This window comes from Homarus americanus, unplaced genomic scaffold (assembly GCF_018991925.1).
Source record: "Homarus americanus isolate GMGI-L3 unplaced genomic scaffold, GMGI_Hamer_2.0 scaffold42942, whole genome shotgun sequence".
NCBI classification, from domain to species: domain Eukaryota; kingdom Metazoa; phylum Arthropoda; class Malacostraca; order Decapoda; family Nephropidae; genus Homarus; species Homarus americanus.
This window is the reverse complement of record NW_024750258.1, coordinates 32,423-60,236: the sequence shown is the minus strand read 5'-3', so window position 1 is coordinate 60,236 and position 27,814 is coordinate 32,423. Positions and strand designations below refer to the sequence as shown.

At 42.1% G+C, this 27,814-nt stretch overlaps 1 protein-coding gene across 1 annotated transcript in view; it reads right to left on the bottom strand.

The window, feature by feature from the left end:
- Positions 1–21,588, bottom strand: part of LOC121854019 (homeobox protein E60-like) — a 41,556-nt gene extending 19,968 nt beyond the window's left edge. Inside the window, exon 1 of the mRNA XM_042348402.1 lies at positions 21,342–21,588. Coding sequence (XP_042204336.1) covers positions 21,342–21,588 — 247 coding nt within the window. The remainder of the gene's footprint in view (positions 1–21,341) is intronic.
- Between the last annotated feature and the right edge of the window lie 6,226 nt (positions 21,589–27,814).

Sequence of the window (27,814 nt, the reverse complement as noted above, 5' to 3'; positions counted from 1 at the left end):
GCAACAACCCTCGCCTGGTGATTAGCTGGTTGGCGTTCTCTGTCAGCCATAGTTATTTTGAGGGACAGGCTGACGTGGTGTGTGTGTGTGTGTGTGTGTGTGTGTGTGTGTGTGTGTGTGTTTATTATCAAACTGATTTGTTTCTTTTCCCGTTTAATCAGTTTTATTGTGACTCTCTCTCTCTCTCTCTCTCTCTCTCTCTCTCTCTCTCTCTCTCTCTCTCTCTCTCTCTCTACCCACTGTGCGGCAATTGATTAAAAATAATAACAATAATGATGATAACATAAAATATAACAATAAAAAAAAGCAACAAAAATAACAACAACAATAACAAAAATAACAACAATAACAATAACAAAATAACAAAAATAATAATAACATAAGGTAATAAACTAGACTAAGGCAGGTAGTCAATAAAGATTTAATAAAGGAAGGGGCAGAAGCAGTTGAAGCATAAAGAACTGACTAACACAAGGCAGATGAATAAGGATCAAAGTAATTAAGGCGAGAATTAGTATAATAGATTGGGATGATTATAATAGGATATAATGCGATAATTGATAATGTGACTTCAAAGAAAATAATTACCATGTAATCATGACCAATTTAGTGGTTCCTTATTATTATTATTATTTTCAATATATGTTACGTATATACATGTACAGTACACTATATACTGTAATTTTATACGAGTCAAATGTACAGACAGATTATATAGATAAGTAGAAAACCAATATTTATTTATTTATTTATTAATTTACTCATAAAACCTTTATGTTACAATAAATTTAATTTTCTAAATCAAATTTTTTATCGTGAAGAAAAATAATCGAAGGATTATGAACACATGAGGCTGGGTTTCAACCTAACCTAACCTAACCTAACCTAACCTAACCTAACCTAACCTGACTTGACCTGACCTAACCTAACCTAACCAAACCTAACCTCTGTGCCAGAAAACAATAACACGAGTCCATAACCTGGAATTGTGTAGCGTCCACCTCCAAGTGTTGATATACTACATTAGAAGGGTTGAGTGACTCGGAAATAAGACCACACACACACACACACACACACACACACACACACACACACACACACACACACACACACACACACACACACACACCTGCATACCGGTAATAGCGACGCATGTTTGGACGACACTCACTCTTTTATGACGCACTAACGCACTCTACTGTGACAAACGTATTTTACCACACTGTATACCCCCCCCATTCATTCCTTCCCCTGTTTTTAATCTTTCCTTTCCTTAACCTCCTTCCTTCATTCTTTCTTTTCCCTTTCCTCTCCTCCTTCCCATCTCTTCATTTTATCTTCCCTCATCACGCCCACCTCCTTCTCCACTCTCTCTCTCTCTCTCTCTCTCTCTCTCTCTCTCTCTCTCTCTCTCTCTCTCTCTCTCTCTCATATTCCCTCCCATATTTTTCAATCTTTATCGTTTTTCCTCTTCCTCCACCCACCATTTTCTGCCTTCTCCCGATTCAGTTTCCCTCTTCCCTTGTTCCTTATTCCTACTTCTCCTGTTTCCTCTTCCCTTTTACTCCATTTTCTTTATTCTTTCTTTTCTTGTCTCGTCTTTGCCCTTTTCCTCTCTGTCTACTTGTTCCCATCTCTTCTTCCTGCAAGTCCCCTCTTCCTTCTCCCTTTTCCCCTGTTACTCTGTTCTTTCTTCCACCTCATACCCCTTTCCCCTCCTTCGCTTCCTTCTTCTCCCCTTCTTCCTCTTCCACTTCCACCTATTCATCCTCATCCTCCCATTCCTCTTCATTCACCTCCTCGTCTACTTCCTTTATCTCCCCTTCTTCCTCTTCCTCCCATTCCTCCTCCTCTCCATTTCTTTCTCTTCCTCCAGCTCCCATTCCCCGTCTTCTTCCGCCTCTTCCTCTTCCTCCTGGCCCCCTTGCTTACCACCTGGCCATGTTACCTGGAGAAGGGAGGGTCGCACATCTCAACAACACCTGATCTGTCTAGTAATTTGCTGTCTCTCTCTCTCTCTCTCCACCATCCACACCACCACCATCACCACCACTACCACCATCCCCACCAACATCACTATCATCAACACTATCCCAACGGCTACTACCATCACCACCATAACCACTATCGCTACCACAACCATCACCATCCCCACCACTATCCCCACCATTAGATGAACTACTCATTATCATCCTCCATTACTCTTCTTTATGTTAACGGCAGGCGAACGAGCATCCGCAGAAGTTTGGCACTAAAAGAATGCTTTATGTACCATATTTCGTGAGAAAATGGCCAAATACTTTGCCAATTAGGTGGGAGATGAACCACACACACACTCTCTCTTTTTCTCTTACTCTCAAAGGTGTCGTCGTCGAGGGAGTGAGCGAGGGAGTGAGTGAACAAGGGAGTAAAGGGTGAGGGAGAGGACTGAGAGAGTGAGTGAATTTGGGTGATGGACGTGTTAGGGCGGTTGCGTACAGGGGAGCTCTCAGTGGGGGTCAGCAGGAGGCGGTGGCAGCAGTACAGTATCAACAAAAACATCATCATCATCATGTAGTAATGTGCGCTGCTGCCTCAACAGGGGAGGAGGGGGATATCTACCGTAATGTAGGTGGACCAATGATACTAATGGCTACCTTACAGCAGCCTAATTGGTGTACTTTGATGGATCACCACAACGACGAGGTTCTGTTAGTATCACTTCTCATCTAGGATCACCAAGCTCATCAAGTTGACCCAAACACACGTGGAAATGCTCTAAATGTAATAAGAAATATATGAAATGGGATGATTTAATTGAATTTGTATATTTTTCAATATTTGTGGTTGATTATGTGAAAAATTTGTCGTGTTTTTCGTTTCCAAAATATATTGTTGTTGTAAGGGATTTTAAGAGTCATGATTCTTACTTAATTGTAGAGAAATCGTTTGTGTGTTATTAAAATGCATTAGTGTATATCCGAGCTAAAATATTTGTTAGTGGTAACTCCAGGCAGGTACACTAGAGTTAGGGGCTACTCCAGGCATGTACACAAGAGTTAGGGGCTACTCCAGGCAGGTACACAAGAGTTAGGGGCTAATCCAGGCAGGTACACAAGAGTTAGGGGCTACTCCAGGCAGGTACACAAGAGTTAGGGGCTACTCCAGGCAAGTACACAAGAGTAAGGGGCTACTCCAGGCAGGTACACAAGAGTTAGGGCCTACTCCAGGCAAGTACACAAGAGTTAGGGGCTACTCCAGGCAAGTACACTAGAGTTAGGGGCTACTCCAGGCAGGTACACTCGAGTTAGGGGCTACTCAGGCAGGTACACAAGAGTGAGGGCTACTCCAGGCAGGTACACAAGAGTTAGGGACTCCAGGCAAGTACACTAGAGTTAGGGGCTACTCCAGGCAGGTACACAAGAGTAAGGGGCTACTCCAGGCAGGTACACAAGAGTAAGGGGCTACTCCAGGCAGGTACACAAGAGTTAGGGGCTACTCCAGGCAGGTACACAAGAGTTAGAGGCTATTCGTGGCAGGTACACAAAGATACTACTCCCTAACGCAGGTATACAGGAGTAACTTACCTCAAACAGGTCAATAAGTGCTCGCTCTACCCCCAACAGCTGGATCAGAGTTATAGCCTAAACGAGTCACAGTTCTCACAGGCAGCTTACTACCCTATAGTCCATCCTAACCCCAACCAACGGAGCATGTCGCGTCTTGTGCCTACCTCAAGGAGGGGGTACGCGAAGACCTTCAGGGACACCAGACGTCAAGGTCAAGATTACTCAAATGTGAATTGGATCTCAGAAACCTACTTAATGTGAGGTTTCCGTGATATGACAAACGATTGAAGATTGACAGGACTGGCGGGAGACAAATGGTGATGATGAGTGTTTACGGGGTTTTTTAATGGTCCACAGCTTGTTATTTATTGTTTACTTTGATTAGTTAGACCTGGAGTTGTTTGATATATTAGGTCATTGTTTGTACCTCTAGTTCACATGGGAAGATTTTTAACACAGACAGTCATCGAAAAACAGTGCCTAGATTTTCATATATAACCAATTAAAATCTAAGTATTCTTTTTCGATAATCTTGAATCCTGGAAACTTTACTGGAAACTTTACTTTAGAGAACATAATAATGTATTTCATATGACAGGACGAAAAATTGAGGTTTCCTTAGAGAACCAGGATTGATATAATTATCTCAACGTGACTAAAAAATTAAAGAAATGATGCGATAGAAAATATAAAAGGGAATTATAATACAATAGATGACGAAGAAAACAGAAAAAAAAAAAATAAATAATAATAATAATAATAATAATAATAATAATAATAATAATAAATAATAATAATAATAATAATAATAATAAATAATAATAATAATAATAATAACAATAATAATAATAATAATAAACGGATGAAAAATACAAAACATAAGTTGACAAAATATAAATTGATACAAAGCCTAAAACTATTAATATTAAAAATAAATAAATACATCAAGTGTAACTGAACCGGAAGACTCTTTCACTGACACATTTCAATTACCCTCGAAAAAAATAATAATGATTTATCCTGATCTTTTTTTCTATCAACACAACCTGAAACTGTATTCTTGCTTCTGTTATTTTATTTTATTGTATTATATTTTATTCTGTTGTTGTTGTGTTGTTGTTGTTGTTGTTGTTGTTGTTGTTGACGGTGATTTTTATAAAAGGTTTCGTCTGGTTACAAGTTAATAGGAAATTGGGTTATGAGAGGATATTAGTGGTGGTGGTGCTAGTAGTGAAGTGATGGTGCTAGTAGTGAAGTGGTGGTGCTAGTAGTGAAGTGGTGATGCTAGTAGTGAAGTGGTGGTGCTAGTAGTGAAGTGGTGGTGCTAGTAGTGAAGTGATGGTGCTAGTAGTGAAGTGGTGGTGCTAGTAGTGAAGTGATGGTGCTAGTAGTGAAGTGGTGGTGCTAGTAGTGAAGTGGTGGTGCTAGTAGTGAAGTGGTGGTGCTAGTAGTGAAGTGATGGTGCTAGTAGTGAAGTGGTGATGCTAGTAGTGAAGTGGTGGTGCTAGTATGTGGTGGTAACAGTAGATGATGCATATGTGTATGTGTGTAACCATACGTACACACACACACACACACACACACACACGCACACACACGCACACACACACGTATATAAATCACGACAAAAAATATCTTGAAATACTCTAGAAAATCTCTCATACACCGCCATTCTAACACCCCTCATATACATTCATACGCTCTAACAGACTACCCCACCATACATTCATACAATCATACAGTCATACACTCTCATTACCAACATAAATTCACTCTAACAAGGACCTCATACACAATCACAATCACAATCACACTCAACATCTAATTCACACTGAGACACTATAATTGTATTCAGTCTATTGTTCTCAAATATCAAGAGACATCAGATATCTCAAAGGAAAAGAGAGAGAGAGAGAGAGAGAGAGAGAGAGAGAGAGAGACACCCGCTTCTTATATCTCGTAAATCATCACAAATTACTAAGGTCTCTTGCAGGAAGTGTTACAAATGACATGATATTTTTGGAGGGGGCTATTTTGATGTACTTCGTAATTCAGTGTTATAATTTCTTGTTTTGTTATGTTTCATGTCGGAATTCACAGCATCTGTTCACTGTTTAGCCAATCATAGCGAGGAGAAGAGGGTGAGGGGAGAGAAGGGTTTTTTCATGTAATCTGAGTGTGAGGTTTTGGTTTCTTTATCAACCAACCACAGTGAGATACACGTTCTTTCGACCAATCAGAAAGAAGTGGGTGTTTTTTCCTTAGCCAGTGACAAGAGATGTGAAATTAGTTGCTTCAGCCAGTAATAACTCGAGATATTTTTCTGTTGTTATCAAGGGTTTAGCTTCCACCAATCGCAATCTTTCACTTGGTTATATTTCTTCCAATCAGGATTTTCTGTAATGATATACGTCACCAAAGAAGAGTGATAACTCCACCAATCACAACTCTCAATGTTCATACGTCACTGAAGAAGAGCGATAACTTCACCAATCATAATTTTCAATGATCATACGTCACCAAAAACGTAATATATCCACCAATCACAGCTTAAAGAAGATCTGACGCAATACTGTGCATCGTGGTTTAAGAACGTATACATACACTATACATTATAAATAAACTTCAAAAATCCTATGCATACATACATACATACACTGTACCTAACACGTAATACATTCACACACACACACACACACACACACACACACACACACACACACACACACACACAGAGACACACACACACCTCCCCCTTCAGCAAATAACCCTTACCACACAATCTCCTCCCACCAATCAACCCATTTAAACACATGTCTTTCACCCCCTTCCATTATCGCCCTTTGGCTATATTTTCCCCACGTTCCCCCATTAATTTCCATTAGATTCTAATTTTTTTTTGGCTATTTTTGGGGTAGATTTTTTCTCTTACGACTTTCTTAATGGGCTGAGAGTGGTTCATAACTCATAGTGATCAGTTTAGTGAATAGAACGGCCAGTGTTGTTGGTATGCCTTCAAGTGATGTGATAACTATTTTTAGATGGCATTTTTTTTTATCTTATGCAATGTCTCTCAGGTTTTGTATAGTTATTGATCTCTCTCTCTCTCTCTCTCTCTCTCTCTCTCTCTCTCTCTCTCTTTCTCTTTCGTAAGTATTTTGGAGAATCCCTTAAGCCCTGGAGCCATTGTTTACATCCCTCCGCCTCAAAGCTTCTTCCCTACCTTCACTTTTCAGGAAACATCACAGACGAAGAAATCCAAAATAATTTCCAACCTTGAAACAAATCTCTACCTAGCGGACAGATGGAATTGGTATAGGATTTTTTTCTGAGGTTTAACTGCCGTGTTTTTTTTTTCTACTCTTGGTTTTTTTCTTCCTTTTTCCCGTAACTTGGGGGATCAGAGTAATGATAATTTCTTTCTACGTGACATGGCCCGAGCTACGGCCATCGACCCGCCATCTTGAACACTCGAGGCTGACTGAGATGGTTGACCCCAAGTTAAATAAGAAAGAAGTTAGGTGTTGATAAAGAAAGGAGATTTATACTGAATCTTGTGTGTGTGTGTGTGTGTGTGTGTGTGTGTGTGTGTGTGTGTGTGTGTGTGTGTGTGTGTGTGTGTGTGTGTGTGTGTGTGTGTGTGTGTGTGTGTTGATATGACTAGCCTTGATATGCGTTTTAGTTATCAAGAAATATTAAATGTGTGTTGTTGGTTATGAAGTGCTGTGAGTTATAGATGGGAGAGAATAAATTTGTCAAGTGTGTTTTAACATTGGTTGTAAACAGTTGTAAATCATAACACGGGAAGGAGAGGTTATATATGGACTCAAAAAGTGAATTCCAATTATCACTGTTGTCCAAAAAAAAAAAAATAAAGAACCATAAAAGTCTCCCCTTGAAAAAACGCTCACCTGTAATTAAAAGATTTTTTTTTACCTTCTCCATAGTTTAGGAAGAAAACACAGGAAAGTTTCGAGTATTAAAGGGATTTTAGGGTAATAAGAGGATATTTTTTCTTTCTTAAGGGAAATTTTATATTTTTTTTCAGAACTATCTATTTACATTATTGTTTTTTTTTAATTACCAAGAAAGTAGTTTGGTTGATAAGGGAGATATTTCTTCTAATATTGGTAGTTTAATTAGAATATTTATATTACATATTACGTATCCATTGTGTCATTCCTACTAACTTCAGTGCCACAACCATAACCTAGCGTGTCACAACCACAATTCAGTGTCACAACCATAACCTAGCGTGTCACAACCATGATTCAGTGCCACAACCATGATTCAGTGCCACAACCATAATTCAGTGCCACAACCATGATTCAGTGCCACAACCATAATTAACTGTCACAACCATAACCTAGCGTGTCACAACCATGATTCAGTGCCACAACCATGATTCAGTGCCACCGACCCCTCTCCTAACATGGCCTCTACGTGAAGATCATCCCTTATGCTTCTCCCCTTTTATCAGCCCCTTTCCTCCCCCTCTTTCATCCCCCTCTCCCTCCCTTCCTCTCTCCCGGGGGTGAGACACGGACCTCTCTCACACACTCAACTAGGTAATTAGCGTTTCATAGCGGACGAATTAGGAACTATCAGGGTAGTTTAGGGTGGTGGTTCTCTAAGCCCTAATTCTAAAAAAGATCGTAAGTTATCGTAAGAGAATATATCTAATTGATCCACTTATACTATAAAACATATGGTTAGATTCTCAAAGTTCTGTGTTGAAAATTTCCCTTAACTCGAGATAAGATAACTCATATACCTGGTCCGCTTTTAAAGAGACGAAGATGGATTCTCTTGATAGGACATGTGAGGAGGCATCCCACTGAGACTCTTTAACTCAACTATAGGAGCACTTGGTCTTATACCTCAAGTTAATCCCTTTAGTACGGGGACACCTCTCATTAACCTCAAGAGTCCATCTATGTTGTCTTAGGTTAGTGAGTCAGTTCGATGCATTTTCACACTTAACCTTTGTGCAGTAACTTATGTGTGACAGAAATCATTGTCTCACATCTCCAGTCACGAGGACAATAATTCACATGTAAGGACTTGGAGAACCTAACTTGTGTCGTAGCGAACTTAAGCCTGTAGGATCATCTCTACATCTTCAGTTAAGAATAAGAATTAACAAACCAATCTTTGTGAATCCATATTTATGTTGCGGCTAAGCTGAATCTGTTAGCTGCGTTCTCACGTCTCTAATTAAAGGCTGCTAATTGTAACTTACGAATCTTTAAGAAGTCATATTTGTGTCACAGCTTAACTAGAATCAATTAGATGCGTCTTCTTGTCATACCAATTTGGAAGGAAGTTTAAACATGCGAATCTTAGAGAATCCTGAACTAGATTTGATTACTTGCATACAAGGCAATTACTGGACAGCCTAACGACCTCTGCAGTGGTGTGTGTTTGTTCTGCAGTCACCCCCCCCCACCACACACACACACACACACACACACACCTACCTACCCACGCTTAACACTGCACCACCTGTGTTATTTATCCTCACCTTGTTACGTTACAACCCACATTTAAGGGGAGTTGTGTTTGCATTGCAGGAAACTGTGAGCGTTGTGTGTTGCATTGCGTCTCGTTTTGGGGTATTTTTTGTGTTTCTAGTGTGTGTTTGTTGTGTGTATGTGCATAGAACTCCGCAGTGGGTATTAGTTTGTTTTTAACAGGTAAAGCAATGCACAATGCGTCGTGTGTGTGTGTGTGTGTGTGTGTGTGTGTGTTTACGTCAGAGGGATCATCAAATATCTCTACTACTACTACTACTTCTGCTACTGCTATTACTACTACTACTAATACTAGATGCTGCTGCTACTGCTATTACTACTACTATTAATACTAGATGCTGCTGCTACTGCTATTACTACTACTACTAATACTAGCTGCTGCTGCTACTGCTATTACTACTACTACTAATACTAGCTGCTGCTGCTACTGCTATTACTACTACTACTAATACTAGATGCTGCTGCTGCTGCTATTACTACTACTACTAATACTAGCTGCTGCTGCTACTGCTATTACTACTACTATAATACTAGCTGCTGCTGCTACTGCTATTACTACTACTACTAATACTAGCTGCTGCTGCTATTACTACTACTACTAATACTAGCTGCTGCTGCTGCTGCTATTACTACTACTACTAATACTAGCTGCTGCTGCTACTGCTATTACTACTAATACTAATACTAGATGCTGCTGCTACTGCTATTACTACTACTACTAATACTAGCTGCTGCTGCTACTGCTATTACTACTACTACTAATACTAGATGCTGCTGCTACTGCTATTACTACTACTACTAATACTAGCTGCTGCTGCTGCTGCTATTTTCGTTGTTGTTCTTTCTGCCAGTGTCCAGGATTAGCTACTGCCTTCACCCTCATGTCGGCAGGAATTTTTCTCTCTTGTAACTCCGGGTTATTTCCCAATTAGCCTCATCCACCACCTTTCTTTCTTACAGGTAGGGGAGGTAGGTGGGAGGCTCCTTAAAGTGTGGCGGGAATAGTCCTTGTGCTGGTGGGGAGAATTTATTGTATTGGTGGGGGAATTTTTTCTATGGGTGGGTAATTTTTTTTGTTTCTATAGGTGGGGAAAATTCCTTGTATTAAAAAAATTAGTACAGTATCATCAATGGAAAAGTTCTTGTACTAATGGAGATTTTAGGGGGAATGGTTTGGAAATATATTTTGTAATGATGGGGGAAATTCCTTGTAATATTGCGGTGAGATTTTTTTTTTTTTTTTGTAATAGTGGGTGAAAATTTTACGTTTCTTATAAGGAAAATTTCTTGAACTTAGAAAATTCATTGTATTAGTATGGAAATTACTCAGCAATTACTGGGTGTGTAGGATGCTTGGGAATAGAACTACACGGTATAAACCCACACACTCTACCTGGTTCTGTTAACGATAGGCTTATGCTTGAACACACTCACTGGCACTTGAGATATATCTTTACAGCGTTACATAGAACTCAAACCCACTCATGTTTTTTGTATCTTAAGGTATCACTCAACATGTACTCAAGACACTCACTGTATTGCCACACGATGAGTACATTTATACACTCAAAAACACACTTAATGCGCCTGGGTGTATTCAAACACTCTCATACACTTGAGTCTGTATTCTAAGGATGGTTTACACGATATACATACACCCTCCACACAGGCCTTATTTACACTCGTAGTTATGTAAATACACTCATACTTAATGTAAATTGGTGAGTACGTTGATGCACTCATGTACACTCACTGTAAAATGGTGGGTTTTTAATTTCACTTTTACACTTAAAGTTTCTTCAACACACACACACACACACACACACACACACACACACACACACACATACACACACACACACACACACACACACACACACACACACACACACTATACAGGACTCATTCGCACTCGCTGAGTCCGTGAACACATTCGACTCCTGGAAGTGCGTGACGGGGTATTTCAGGAGTGTGTGAAGGGCATGAGACTACCAGGGTGGAGGGGGCGTGGGGAGAATGGCGTGTTTTTCTTCTTCTAGGGAGGAAGGGGCAGAGAGAGGTGGAGGAGTCGGATCAAGGAAATAAAGATTTTTTCGATATCGTTTTCGGCGTCGTTAGTCACGTTGCAGGAGCACAGTATATGGTATTCCGTGTGTGTGTGTGTGTGTGTGTGTGTGTGTGTGTGTGTAAACTAATCAACTAGAAATCATTACATATACAAAAAAAATAATTCACTGCAACTTCTGGTCAACTTTATTATTTAATGTTGGATTTTCACCAGACATACACACATTATAGTGGCACTCTCCCCTAGTCTACAGTGTCACGTTTACTAGGTTATAGTACCAATCTTACCATGGCTACAGTGCCAATCCTTCCTGTTCCACAGTGCAACTTTTACTAGGTTATAGTGGCACTCACCTGGGTTAGAGTGCCACCTCCACCTGCCCACCAGACACATTACCTGAAACAGAGAAAATATAATTACTAAGATTATATATAAAATTTTTACTTAAAAAGCTACAGTTCATGTCCATCCTATATTACCAGTGCCTGCATGAGCAATCAATAGTGCCTGACGTTCCCTTCCTTCACCAGGTAATGATATACTTATGGAATCTACGCCAAACGAACGTTCGCTTACCTTCCCTTCACTCCTCAATGACATAATTATGATAGCTACTCCAGACGAAAACATTCGCCCACTTTCTGCCTGCACTGGAGCACTTGACGGCACCTTACGGAGTTTTAAATCGTGCGCTACATACATTATCCTCTCCGGAGAAAGTATAAATTATCGCCGTCTTGTAATTAAATCATTAAGGTTCATTATTTTCCTCTTGGTTCACTAATAAGGGGAAGGGGAAGGTTAAATGAACTTGTAATAAATTGAGGTAAAGAGAGAGATAGAGATAAAGACACAGAGAGAGAGAGAGAGAGAGGGAGAGAGAGGTGGAGGATAAGTGGTTGAGTGGTGGTGATTGATGACGTCCCAGAAGAAGTTGATGATGAGGATGAAAAGACTCTCCTTAGGACACCTCCCATTAATACTGAACCAAGAAGTAATGATGAATAATTAGTACACGAGGCCACAGACGATAGAAAATTCATTCGTGTACTTTTTATTTTACAAGACAATAGTGAAGATACGGCTGGCAGTGGAGAACATTTTGGATATAATTTAAACAGAGACACACACACACATATTTAGTAAACTATTCATACTAATTCACATTGGTTCAACATACACCTGGACAGTACAGATATACAAACAGTAAATACTGAGGTCCTATAATTTCAATAACATCAAGTAAATAAATCAGTGTTCAGTTATATCAAGTGAAGGACTGTTGATGCGACTCTTCTTCTGTACAGTTTAACTTTGTGTTTTGTATCTGTATGCTGGAGAAGACTCTTAGTGAATGACACCTCATTAAGAGAGGATCAGGACCCAGTACACGTGTTTTGTTACTTTGAGCAGATGGCGAGTCAAGTGCAGGATGTGATGTCGTTTGTTGGTATAATTGTGGAAATACTGAAGGTTTATGACAGTGGAGGTTGTCATAGGTAATAACACCGAGGAAGTGTGTGTGTGTGTGAGAGTGTGTTTGTGTGTGTGTGTGTGTAAGAGTTGTGTTTCCAGCAAGCAAAGATTCTGAGACTTAAGGAATACTGTGAGGAAAATCTTTTAACGATATCTCTTAAGATTCAGGGTTAGTTTACTACACGTTATCCACTTCCTGACATTATCTAATTTACCATTCATGATGTTTATCAAGGAACGAGTGTTCGTGCGGGTGGCATACAGATTGTTGTCATCTGCACATAATATCTTCCTAACTAGTGAATGAACGTGTGTAGACTATGTCATGACTGTACAATAGTAACAGCACCGGACCCAGCACATAGCCTTGTGGAAACTCATGCAAAACAGACGAGGGATCAAGAGTGAGAGTCATTAAGGTAGACGTACTGCTTCCTGCTTGTCTGATAAGATGCAAATTGTCAGTTAAGTCTCAAAGGACATAGTGCGTTAATACTGATAATAAGATGGTGTGGCTAACCGGATCAGAGGCTTTTAATGTAGGTAGTAATACATCACCTGTCCCGCGGTTATCATTAAGCGAGATTAAAAAGTCATTACCAAAAGAGAGAAGTTTCAGCTGACCTTTTTGTTCATAACTCACCGACATATATTACCAATGTATTATACGCTGCATTTATATACCAAATATCACTATGAGTATCATTTTATGAGTTACTGCACAAGACATGACAATAAATACCAACGTCATGCCTCAGTAAGACACATTTACGATCTACTATACGTCAAATTTTACGAAACAGAAGTGAAAGTCGATGGCTGTCATTAAACTCGTGGGCCATCACATACCTGTCCAAGGCTGGCGTGAAGTACCAGTCTTGGGCCTCAAACTGACGGTCCTCTTCTAACTCTGAAACTCTTCACTTACTAGACGTCAAGTGATCACTGAATCTAATTCCTTCTGTTATATCACGAGGAGCGAAATAAACTCTTAATTACATCATTACGAACAATTATGGTTTGGGATATAAACACAAAATAACGCTTTATTATTATTATTATTATTATTATTATTATTATTATTATTATTATTATTATTATTATTATTATTATTATTATTATTATTATTATTATTATTATTATTATTATTATTATTATTATTATTATTATTATTATTATTATTATTATTATTATTATTATTATAATTATTATTATTATTATTAATATTATTAATATTAATATTATTATTATTATTATTATTATTATTATTATTATGGAAAGAATTTTGCAACCTCAATTTTTATAATTTCTTCCCCTTTCTCCTCCTCCTCCTCCTCCTCCTCCTCTCCTCCTCCTCCTCCCCTCCTCCTCCTCCTCCTCCTCCTCCTCCTCCTCCCTTCTCCTCCTCCTCCTCCTCCTCCTCCTCTCTACCCCTGGATATAAGAATCACTTCCTACCATTCCAACAAACACGAAACATCAACAAAATCGTACTCCAGTTCTTGTTATACCAGATGCACACCCCTGACACTCCTCCCACACTTAGTAAAGCGTAAATGGCTTCACCAGTCTGTCTTCTCTCCCTGGGTCTGGCTACACTGTTTATCGTGACACTGTTGACAATGGTGCTAATGAGAAGTGAATTGTATAGCTGCTTCCCTCACACACACACACACACACACACACACACACACACAGAGCCTAGGTTACGTCGTGTTTTTCTTTCTGTTGTTAGATACATTTGTGTTAGCATCAGGGGTTGAGGCTCTGACTCTATTGTTGTACTGTCACCACCCAGAAGTTATTGTGTGTGTGTGTGTGTGTGTGTGTGTGTGTGTGTGTGTGTGTGTGTGTGTGTGTGTGTGTGTGTACTTGTGGATCTTGATTAATGGTTCTATTATTTTTATTTTTATTTTATTTTATTATTATTATTATTATTATTATTATTATTATTATTATTATTATTATTATTATAATTAATGGGAACAGTTATAATAAATATTAAATAAAAAGGATAAAATAATGATAACAATATTTACTGTAATGTAATGGTGTTCGTAATGCAAATAAAATATGAATAAAAAAATAAAAAAAAATATATGCAGAAAATAATACAATTTCTCCAAGAGGCCAGAAGCAGCTCTTTAACCTCTGTATGTACTCGTATAAACTCTTCACAAAATGGTACCACAATAATATAAACACTTTCCTCTACATAAAATACTGTAACTCTGTGTGTGTGTGTGTGTGTGTGTGTGTGTGTGTGTGTGTGTGTGTGTGTTCGTGTGCGTGCGTAATAATACGTCTATACTGCGTCTATCGACCTGGAAAATCAGTGCTGTTTTAACTGTTAACCTTTGAACTTGTACAATAATTCAAGTGTGTTCGGGATACACACACACACACACACAGTGGCAGGAAGGTTCACTGTACGTGGCTTTTATTTTATCTGAGGGACCCAGACGCCCCCAGAGGTCATTATTAGGGAGAGCTCAATGGCACAGAACAAATCGCTAACACACGGCCCTTACCCTAAGAAAGTCCTGCTGTGAGGGGAGAGGGGGCTGGGGAGAGGGGGCTGGGGAGAGGGGGCTGGGGGGGGCTGGGGAGAGGGACTGGGAGAGGGGGGGGCTGGGGAAGGGGACTGAGGAGATGGGGAATGAGGGATGGAGGAATGTGATGATGGTGGGGTAGGAAGAAACAACAAAAGAAGGGGGAGGAGGAGAGTAGGAAGAATGGAAGGGTAAGATAAGTGTGGGAGAAAGAAGAGGAGAGGGAGAGGAGAAAGGGAGGGTTATGAGGAGGAGGAGGAGGAGGAGGAGGAGGAAAGAGTAGAGTGTTAGCATGAATTGAAAAGGAAATGAGATGAGTGAGGGGGGAAGGAAGGAGGAGGAATGGTGAAATAGGAGAAAGGAGAAGGGAAGGAAGTTGAGGGGAATGAGGGAAGAGGAGGGAGAAAAGAAGGAGAAGAAAGAAGTAGGAGGAAGGGATAATAAGGAAGATTGAAGAGGAAGAAAGAAGAAGAATGAAAAAAGAGCAGAAATGGGGTGAGAATTAAGGGGGTGAGAATTAAGGGGGAGTGAGAATTAAAGAGAATTAAGGAAGGAGAATAAGGGGGGTGAGAATTATGGGGAGAATTAAGGGGGAGGAGAATTAAGGGGTGAGAATTAAGGGGTGAGAATTAAGGGGGAGAGAAATTAAGGGGGTGAGATTATGGGTGAGAATTGGAGGGGAGGAGAATTAAGGGGGTGAGAATTAAGGGGGTGAGAATTAAGGGGTAGAATTGAGGGGGTGGGAATTAAAGGGGGAGTGAGAATTTAAGGGGAGTGAGAATTAAGGGGGGTGGAGAATTAAGGGGAGGAGAATTAAAGGGGAATTAAGGGGGAGTGAGAATTAAGGGGTGAGAATTAAGGGGGTGAGGAATTAAGGGGGAGGAGAATTAAGGGGGAGTGAGAATTAAGGGGTGAGAATTAAAGGGGGGAGGAGGAGAGACGAGAAGGGAAAGAAGAAGAAGAGGAAGGATAAGGTGTAAGGTGAAGGAATGAAGAGAAGAAGAGGTAAAGGAAGTGAACCAGATGAAATAAAGAAGGGATGGAGATTGAGGGTGTATTGGTAATGTAATGGAAGGGAGGGGGAGGGAGGGGTCATGGGGCAGTATGGGTGGGGAGGGAGGGGTCATGGGGCAGTATGGGTGGGGGGAGGAGTCATGGGGCAGGGGTGGGGGAGGGCATGGGGCAGTATGGGTGGGGGGAGGAGGGAGTCGGGCAGTGTGGGTGGGGGAGGAGTCATGGGCAGTATGGCTGGGGAAGCAGGGTCATGGGCAGTATGGCTGGGGGAGGGAGCCGGGGCAGTGTGGGTGGGGGAGGGAGGGAGTCATGGGGCAGTATGGCTGGGGGGAAGGAGAGGTCATGGGGCAGGATACTAAGGCTATGAGTTCCCCCTCTGGTCTTCATAACATAAGTTCACCACGTAGCTATAAAAATTACAGTAGAAAAATGTATATACCATACATCCTTCAGTCAGTCCTAACATCAATTTATATATATGTATTTATTTGTTATGCGTTTGTTTTCATACTTTTTTGTTGTTTGTGTCTATCAATGATTATTAGAAAATACATCTATACAGTATTATAAACTCAACTAATTCAAAAATACGTATAAGAAATTTAGATAGAGAGAAAACAACTGAAATCTGAAGGACTCTAGAAGTGAAAGCTCTGGTTCATAATTAATTACTTCTATTATAAGTAAGAAAAGAAAGTCATAAGTAGGTCCAAGTGCACTGGTGATAAAGTGTACCTGTCCACGAGGGTGTTTGGAGGCAGAGGAAGGCAGGGGGGGAGGAAGGGGGAGGGCAGAGAGTGAGGGGGGTGATGTGACGTCATTTGTCAACGCTCTTCTCAACGTGTTATTATCAACGTAAGTTGTCAACGATTAATCACGCCCGCATGACCATCACCAACATCATCTGAGGGGGGGTGAGGGGTGAAGGATGAAGGAAGGGTGAGGAGATGGAGGACGAGTGAGGTTGAAGAGGGAGTGAGAGGGGTGAAGGATGAAGGAGGGAGGAGGGGGAGGGGTGAAGGATGGAAGGAAGGAGGGTGAGAGATGGAAGACGAGGAGAAAGAAAGAAGAGATGAAGGAAGCAAAAAAAGAGGAAACGATAAACGAGGCAGAGAAAAATGTAATGAGAAAAGAATGAGGAATAAGACACGAGAAGGAATACAAGTTAAGAGAGAGAGAGAGAGATTGAGAGACGTATTAGAACAAGGAAGTGGGTGTAAGAGGAGAGACAGAGATGGAGTATAAAATATGAGGAACAAGGGAGAGAGAGAGAGAAGGAGAGAATGAGGAATGAGGAGACTAAACACACACACACACACACACACACACACACACACACACACACACACACACACACACACACATACACACACACACACACATACACACACATACACACCCCAACTTGCATGCAATCTTTGAATCATTTATTTGCACATTGATTATAACTCAAAGCATTTATAGATCAAGCTCGTTATGCTAATATTACCACATACAAAAAAAAACTAATAACTACACTCTACACGATTCCGACCCATTCTTCAACACTGGCTATTAGACTCGTAAATAGGTCATGGATTAGGTTAAATGTGCTGTAGTGGGTTATAGGTGGACCTTCAACGTGCTGCCATCTGTTGGTCGAGGTCTCTAGCCTGAAGCCCTAATTTCAGTGCATGTTCAGGAAGTTAAAGAAAAGCTAATGAAGAAGAACAAGAAAAGGCAAATAATAATAATAAGCTGAAAAGGCGAATGAGGAGAAGATGGAAAAGGCAAAGAAAAGGGTGAAGGGACGAAGAAGAAGAGGAAGAAGTAGATAATAGAAAAGTGGCTTACATTAGTTCCTATACAGTGTATGCGGTCTAGATGGCGTCGAAATTGCACCGAGACTCTACCGTAACTAGAGTCTTTTGTCATCCACGGCTTAAATGCGTAAAATGGCGTCAAAGCTACACCGAGACTCTACCGTAACTAGAAGTGTTTTGTCATTCGCGGCTTAAATGCGTAAAAATGGCGTCAAAACTACACCGAGACTCTACCGTAACTAGAAGTGTTTTGCCATTCGCGGCTTAAATGCGTAAAAATGGCGTCAAAACTACACCGAGACTCTACCGTAACTAGAAGTGTTTTGTCATTCGCGGCTTAAATGCGTAAAAATGGCGTCAAAACTACACCGAGAGACTACCGTAACTAGAAGTGTTTTGTCATTCGCGGCTTAAATGCGTAAAAATGGCGTCAAAACTACACAGAGACTCTACTGTAACTACACACGTTCGCTAAGCTCTGTTTATGGGAGTAGATAGATAGATAGAAGTAGGCAGAGTTAAAGACACAGATATAGAGGCAGGCAAAGAGAGAGACAGAGAGAGATAAAGAGAACGAGAGAGACAAACAAACGGGAAGAATAAGAGAAACAGGGACAGAGAGCGAACAAGAGAAATAGAGAGAGATAGACAAAGCAAGAGAATCAGACAGACAAATAATAAGAGAAATATAGAGATGGAGAGATATTGAGAAACAGTAAAATAAATAAAGAGAGAGTTCTTCCTTAGCTATGTCGCCTCTCCACGGTTCGACAGGGAGGCGGTCGAGGTTTACAGTTGAATTTCTTGCACCGCGAACCATGAAGCCTCCTCCCCTCCTTCCTCCGCCCCTCCCTCCCTCCCTTCCTTTTTCTTCTCCCCCACCTCCCTCCCTCTCTCCCTTCCTCCTCCCGTCCTTTCCTTCCTCCTCCCGTCCTTTCCTTCCTCTTATCCCGTCTCTCCTATCAATCCCCCCTCCCCCGTCTTCCCATCTCCCCTCCCCTTCCCTTCTTCCACCATTTGTTGAGAGGTTTTGTCCAGCAAGATTCTGTCTAAAGAGATCAATTTGTCCCACTTCCGGTATTCTATTTGATTTAGGGAAGTCAAAGGCGATATCGAGTAATTCTGATGTGTTTGGGGCGAGATCGATCGGGAACTGTTATTTTATTTGTTTATTACCATGAGCTTCATACAGTGTTTATAATGCGTGGTTATTGTTAAAGTTAAACACACACACACACACACACACACAAACACACACACACACACACACACACATCACTCACCGAAACATAATATAATAATGGTTGCCCCTCATGTAACGAGGATGGCCGGCCCAAGGGCCACCTAGTCGTGAATTTGGTTAAGGTGTAGAAGCTGTGTGACCCAGTGTCAAGGAATAGTCCAAGAAGACCGGACAACTCGCCAACTGCACTGCCGGTAAAAAACGAAACATTACACCACTTTACACCACACCAGAACTATCACCACATACCACTATAACCACCACACGACCACTATCACCACGACCATACCATAACTCACCTCACCACACTACCACTATCAGCATCACTATCACCACCACTATCACACCACACGACCACCACACTACCACTATCACCATCACTATACCGTACCGTACCATAATTCACCTCACCACACTACCACTACCAGCATCACTATCACCACCACTATCACACCACACGACCACCACACTACCACTATCACCATCACTATACCGTACCATAATTCACCTCACCACACTACCACTATCACCAACACTATCACCACCACCATACCATAACTCACTGCCACTATTACACTTGCTCATACTTTCATAATTTTCCATAATTAACTGCAACGACGCCATATATCTGGAGGCACCACAAGACGCCAGAGTTTGTGCCACCATTACACCTTTGCTCAACACCTGTGTAATGACGTAATTACCTGGGTGTCTCCTAATTAACCCGCTGTGGAACCTAATTACCTTTTAAGGCTCCCCAAGATGTACGTGTGTGTGGGTGTGTGTGTGTGTGTGTGTGTGTGTGTGTGTGTGTGTGTAAATTTATATCATGTACACCTCCAACTATCAATTCTACCCCACCACCTCTCCAACAGCCTCCTCCACCGTCTCCAACAGCCTCCTCACCCCGTCTCCACCAGCCTCCTCCACCCGTCTTCAGCAGCCTCCTCCACCCGTCTCCACCAGCCTCCACCTGTCTCCACCGTCTCCCCACCCATCTCCACCAGCCTCCTCCACCCTTCTCCACCAGCCTCCTCCACCGTCTCCAACAGCCTCCACCCGTCTCCACCAGCCTCCTCCACCCGTCTCCACCAGCCTCCTCCACCCGTCTCCCAGCCTCCTCCACCCGTCTCCACCAGCCTCCTCCACCGTCTCCACCAGCCTCCTCCACCCGTCTCCACCAGCCTCCTCCACCCGTCTCCACCAGCCTCCTCCACCCGTCTCCAACCTCCAACAGCCTTCACCTTCTCTCCACCCAGCCTCCTCCACCCATCTCCACCCAGCCTCCTCCACCCCGTCTCCACCAGCCTCCTCCACCCGTCTCCAACAGCCTCCTCACCCGTCTCCACCAGCCTCCTCCACCAGCCTCCTCCACCCGTCTCCAACAGCCTCCACCGTCTCCACCAGCCTCCTCCACCCGTCTCCAACAGCCTCCTCCACCCCTCCACTCAGCCTCCTCCACCGCTCTCCCAACAGCCTCCTCCACCCGTCTCCAACAGCCTCCTCCACCCGTCTCCAACAGCCTCCTCCACCCGTCTCCACCAGCCTCCTCCACCCGTCTCCAACAGCCTCCTCCACCCCTACCTTCCCTCCCTCCTACCATAAACCCAACGCACGTGCCTTCTTTTCCTATCGGAACCAATTAATTACTGGAGCCGTAGGGGCGAGAATACGTCTTACAGTTTAGGGGAACACCGCCTTATTGACCGGCTGACTCTATTAAAAGGTTCAGTCTCTTGGCGGACCTGGGAAAGAAAAGGTTGCAGCACGGTGGAAATTCAACTGTTTTTCTAAACCCCCTTTTGGTGGTGGTTGATGGGGGGGGGGGATAGGTGATCGACGAAGTGGAATTGCATTAGGGTGATTACACGGTTTTAGGTTGTTTACTGCTTGTTAATGAAGAGTGTTTAACGTCCATGGCGGGTTGAGGTGTTGATTGTATGTAATTTTATTAACCAAATCTTTACATAATCCTTATTTCATAAATATAATAAAAATATATAAAATCTTAAACCCAAGAAAAATAAAGTAAATAAGGATAAATTTTATTATTAAACAAAAGTAAAAATCTACAACATGTAAGATGATTAGCGTTTGTAAAACACCTGTAAGAGCCAGGAGGAGAGGAAGAACAATGGCGGCGATCAGGAGTATGAGGAAGACAGTCAGGAAGGTGGCCATGACAGTCAGTAAGGTGGCCATGACAGTCAGGAAGGTGGCCATGACGGTCAGGAAGGTGGCCATGACAGTCAGGAAGGTGGCCATGACGGTCAGGAAAAGGTGGCCATGACGGTCAGGAAGGTAACCATGACGGTCAGAAAAGGTGACATGACAGTCAGGAAAATTAGCCATGATGACAGAAGTCCGGGAAGAATTAGCCATGACAGTCAGAAAGAGTGACATGACAGTCAGGAAAGGTAGCCATGACGGTCAGGAAAATTAGCCATGACAGTCAGGAAGGTGGCCACATGACAGTGATCAGGAAAATTAGCCGCGACGGTCAGGAAGGTAGCCATGACAGGTGAAAGAAAAGAATAGCCATGACAGTCAGGAAGGTGGCCATGACGGTCAGGAAGGTAGCCATGACGGTCAGAGAAGGTAGCCATGATGATCAGAAGGTAGCCGCGACGGTCAGGAAGGTGGCCATGACGGTCAGAAAGGTGGCCATGACAGTCAGGAAGGTGGCCATGACAATCCAGGAAGGTGGCCATGACGGTCAGGAAGGTGGCCATGACAGTCAGGAAGGTGGTCATGACGGTCAGGAAGGGTGGCCATGACGGTCAGGAAGGTATACATGACAGTCAGGAAGATAGCCATGACAGTCAGGAAGGTGGCCATGACGGTCAGGAAGGTAGCCATATGACAATCAGGAAGGTAGCCGCGACAGTCAGGAAGTGGACCTTGACGATCAGGAAGGTGGCCATGACAGTCAGGAAGGTGGCCATGACAATCAGGAAGTATGCATGACAGTCGGAAAAGTGGCCATAGTGGGAAGAGTGGCCATGACAGTCAGGAAGGTGGCCATGACAGTAAGGGAGGTGGCCATGACAGTCAGGAAATGGACCTTGACGATCAGGAAGGTGGCCATGACAGTCAGGAAGGTGGCCATGACAATCAGGAAGGTGGCCATTACACTCAGGAAGAATAATGACTATCTGAACACTATTCTTTTGTGTAATATATATTAAACAGAAATTATTTAACTTTGGAAGATAATAAAGTTTATACTTACATCCGCCAAACAAATAAACTGTTAAATATATTAACAGATACAACTGATAAGATCTTGTAATGTGTCGATTTTATTACACACACACACACACACACACACACACACACACACACACACACACACACACACACACACACACACACACACAATTCAACACATTATACCATCTCGCTTCCTCTTTCTGTCTTTAGTTTATCCGATCAGCAAATCATCACCTTGGCCGTCATTAACAAGCAATATTTCATTCCTTGCCGGTAATTATTGTGTACAAGTACCAGTCCCTGCAGGTATTGCCACACCACACTCAGGTATGATCTAATATTCACATCTGCCCAGGTGAAAAACTCCCTAATTATTGTTCATATCTAGAAAACATCGCTATCTTCTTTTTTCTTCAGTTGTCCCGCCTCTATCAGCGATCATTTATACAACGTTATGACAGGTAATGCCAGCAATTAGTCGCTTGGTCAGGTGATATCAAACCTGTGATCCCAGCGGCTATGCCAGATTTCTATTATTATCGTCCAGTTATATGTTGTTAGTATTTATTTTTATATTCAAGATGGTTGTCCTCTGTGTATTCATTATTGTAGACCATCCTAATTATCGACTTACCTCCCTGTCCTACCTGTGTAAAAGTTCACCTACTGACGCTCGTTAATACAGTTACATACTAAACATGAACAGTTATTAGTCGAAACGTCAGTTACAAGCCATCCTTGTTGTCGACTTATCTACTTCATAACAGCGTCCATACTAACGCCTGGTAATAAGTAACACAAACTCCTAAGTATAAGTTCAGGAAACACACTTCATCCTCGTTGTCTCTTTAACCTACTTAACAAGTATAAAAATGTACATACTAACGGCTGGTAATGAAGTTAAAACTAATAGTTAAGTTAAGACTGGGACGATATGCATAATGACGGCCATCTTGTGCTAATTCCAATAACGTGTGTATAATGAGACATCAGAAGACATTATCACTCTCCTTCATCATCCCACAGTCGTGATTCGCAGGACCAGTGTTTATACCCATCTTCAAATGCACAATTTTCTTCGTTTCTATGAATATTACCATAAATTATGTGCCATTTATTCCTTAATATTCTCTTTCCTGTGGGTTGGTCAGTGTTATTTTCAATACCAATTTACCCGGATATTTATCAGATATTTATAGTCTTTTTTTTATCATCGCCTGTCGTCACCTGTCTCATTTACATATACATATTTTCAGCAGCAAAGATATCCAGTTAGGTACCATTAAATTATATAACACCATTTCGTTCATGATATTAGAGTTTACAGAATTTTAACATGTTTTATGACACCATTAATGAACACGTTTCAAAGAATAGATGACAACGTTCCAGTGTTTGTCCCGGGGAAACGTCATCAAACAGCTGTAACCAATGAGCTCTTGGGAACAGTGTTTGGGTAAGGGCTACCGGCCAATCAACGTTTAGAGGAAGGCTTGTGTGCTGTACTGTTTACTTTGCTGCGGTTCTTGATTGGTTGACTCAATTTTCGCGGCAGCTTTAGCCTGTCCAATTAACTCTCAGGATGAAACTCTCTTTATTTGTTGGTAAATATCACCCGGTGTGTGTGTGTGTGTGTGTGTGTGTGTGTGTGTGTGTGTGTGGAGTTAAGATTTTCCTCGGTTTTATGCTCCGAGTAGAGTCTTAATGCTCAGAAAGACGCTATGCCCTGTGTTGAACGGTGTGTATATAGCCCAACCTACAGTATTCTACACCCCTATACACAACGCCACGTTAACAGCTATACACAGTGTATCACAACCCTCTTGCTGCCAAGTATACAGTATGCGGTAAAGGGCAACGCTCCAAGTGGTGTTGGTGTTATGTTCTTCGTAGACCAAGAATGATCTGTATTGCACAATGTTGCGTCTATAGTTTAGTGATGTAAACAGTACAGAGCAGAAATACTTTAAATAACTCTATGTATCGAGTTAACAGCATCAAGACGCACCTGGCTACACCGATCATGTAGTAGCACAACAGCACAACAGCACAACAGCACGACAGCACAACAGCACAACAGCACGACAGCACAACAGCACAACAGCACGACAGCACAACAGCACAACAGCACGACAGCACAACAGCACAACAGCACGACAGCACAACAACACGACAGCACAACAGCACAACAGCACCGACAGCACAACAACACAACAGCACAACAGCACGACAGCACAACAACACGACAGCACAACAGCACAACAGCACAACAACACAACAGCACGACAGCACAACAGCACGACAGCACAACAGCACGACAGCACAACAGCACGACAGCACAACAGCACGACAGCACAACAGCACGACAGCACGACAGCACAACAGCACAACGACTAGAGTCGGCAGCGTAGAATGACGAAAATGATTCGGGCCTTAGAAACCTTCCATATCAGGATAGGTTAAAGAAACTAAACTTGTATTCCCTAGAAAGACGAAGAGTGCGGGGAGATATGATAGAAGTATTGAAGTGGGTGAAAGGAATCAATAAAGGGGATATAGATAAAGTTCTTATAATATCCGAGCAGGATAGGACTCGAAGCAACGGATTTAAGTTGGATAAGTTTAGGTTTAGGAGGGAGATAGGAAGGAACTGGTTCACAAATAGGGTGGTGGACGAGTGGAACAAGCTTAGCAACTATGTAGTGAGTGCTGGAACGCTGGAAAGTTTCCAAAGGAGACTGGATAGATTCATGGATTATAGAGCGTGGTAGTAACTCTCGACAGGAGCTGCCATGCACAGGCCAACCGGCCTATTGCAGACTCCTTATTTTCTTATGTTCTTATGTTCTTATGTAACAGCACAACACCACGACAGCACAACAGCACAATAGCACACAACAGCACAACAGCAGCACGACAGCACAACAACACGATGCTTTATAAAAGCAATTCTTAGCGATCAATCTCTGAGCAATTTTCCGCACCATTAAATGTTCCATAATAACTAGACGAGTTACGGAGGATAACGCTGCACCAATAGTGTCTCACTGGCCTGATACACTTTGCCGTACAGGGGTAGAATGCTCCTGAGCGTGTGGCAATAGTTATGCTCCAACCAACAGTAGACTCATACAACCAGAGAGTGGAAGAGTGTTCGTCTGGCGTTGTTACTGTAAGATACGTCAGTGAGAAGAGGAACGCCTGGCGATGTTCAGTGATTCTCTACTCTCAGAAAACTGTATATGCTCCGCCCGGGATGTTAGTGGTGGTGGTGGTGGTGGTGGTTGTGGTAAGGGCGGTATTGTCGGTGATTGTGGCTGATGGTAGTGGTAATTATAATTGTGGAGGTGGTGGATGGTGTTGGTGGTGGCTATAGTGTTGTTGGTTGTGATGATGATGATGATGGTGATGATGATGATGGTGGTGGTGGTGGTGGTGGTGACAGAGTTGGTAATGATGGTGATGGTAATAATGGTGATGTGAGGGTGAGTGTGGTAATGGTGATAATGGTGGTAATGGTGATACTGATCGGGAGAGAGAAGAGAGGAGAGAGTTTAAAAACAAAACCCCCCTCCACCCCTTAAAACACAAACGATAAATTCGCTTGTCCTGGGGGTGATAAAATTCATTATACACAATATTTATACCAAATAGTTCATCCCGTAGCTAAACTAGACGATGAAGGACCTAAATGTAACCCATGACACTAGTGGGACTTTCATCCTTAAATAACATAGTCCCTAAGGGTGAAAATAGTCCCCTGGGTTCTGTAGGTCCATTATCACCCCCAACACACGTGCCACTTTTACACAGACACGCGGGGGTTGGGAAGGGACAAATTTTCGAGTGTAGATTAAAAATTCTTCCCGTAGCGGCTGTCAGTCCGAGGCCGACGTGTTTATTCAGGCAAGTCTAGACTGGAATGTTTCAATTTTGGTCTACGGCTCATCGTTTATTTGGCGTGTGGAGGGAGAGGGGGAAGGAGGGGGGGAGGGAGATATAAGAAGGAAGGAAAGAAGAAGGTAGGGAGGAGAAGGAGGAGAAGAAAGGAAGGAAGGGAGGGATAAGTAAGAAGGAAGAAGGAAGGTGAGAGTGAAAAGAGAGAAGGAAGAGATGAGAGGAAAACAATGATGCAGGAATAGAAAGTGAGTGAGGAGAAGGAAAGAGAAGAGGTGGGAATAAGAAAAGGAAGGGGAGAAAGGGGAAGAAAAATAAACAGAAGCAAAGGAAAGAAAAAAAGAGGAAGGAAGAAAGAAGAGGAGAAAATACAAGAGTTAGAAGACGGGGAGGAACAGGAAAAGGAGAAGGAGGAGGAGGAGGAAGAGGAGGAGGAGGGTAAGAGGTCAACAAAAGAAAAGAAGCAATAAGAAGAAACAGACGATAAAGGAAAGAAAAAAGAGAAGAATGAAGAAGAAACAAAAAGAAAGAGGCGAGAGAAGGAAAAAGCTGAAGAAGAAAGTAACAAGAAGAAGAAGAAGAAGAAGAAGAAGAAGAAGAAAAAGAAAAAGAAAAAGAAAAGAAGAAGACAACAAATGAAATAGCTCACATAAGAAACAAGACAATAAACAGGAGGAAGGAGGAAGAGGGAGACGAAGAAGGTGAGAAGTAATTTAACGAATGAGTGGAGTGAGGGTGAGTGAAATTGCACTCTTGGTCGAACAATCTTAAGGGGAGAGGGTGAGGGTAACTTGCACTCTTAATGGCCGTGTAAAAGAGAAAGAGTGAGGGGGAATTATTGCACTCTACCTACAGGAGATTCTCTTTGCACTCTATAGATCTTAGGGGTGGGTCAATGAAGGGCAAGAGAGAGAGAGAGTGAAGAGTAGAAAGTTGCACTCTCTTGTAAGATGAATTGAACTCTTACTTGAGGGGATTGAGGGGAGTCGTACTATTAAAACGAATACCAATTTTGAGGGGAAAGGGAGGTATGGGTCACTGGTGATGGTGATTACAAAGAGGGGAGAGGAGAGAGAGGGGAGAGTGTATAGGCATCTTTTATTTGGTGTCGGGGGTTAGTGTGGAATGAGGGGTCGGGGGATGAGGGGTGGAGGGTTACATAGGCTGAGGGGAGAAGCACAAACGTTTGTCTTCTGATGCATTAATTTCCAACTTTACTCGCTTAAAAATTAAAAAAAATTAAAATCGAAATGTTTTCTTATTTATTTATAAACTTAACTCGCCCGAAGGTGTAGATGATGAAAGTTTTTTATTTTTTATTTACAATCTGTGACACTTTGCGAACCTACATTATTATTGTTATTATTATTTGTAACTGGTAGTAGTAGTAGTAGGACTTCAATCACATCCAATGAAGCCCGTGTTGACGTGTTGACGTCAGTGCTCGAGGATTCTGGACGTAGGGACA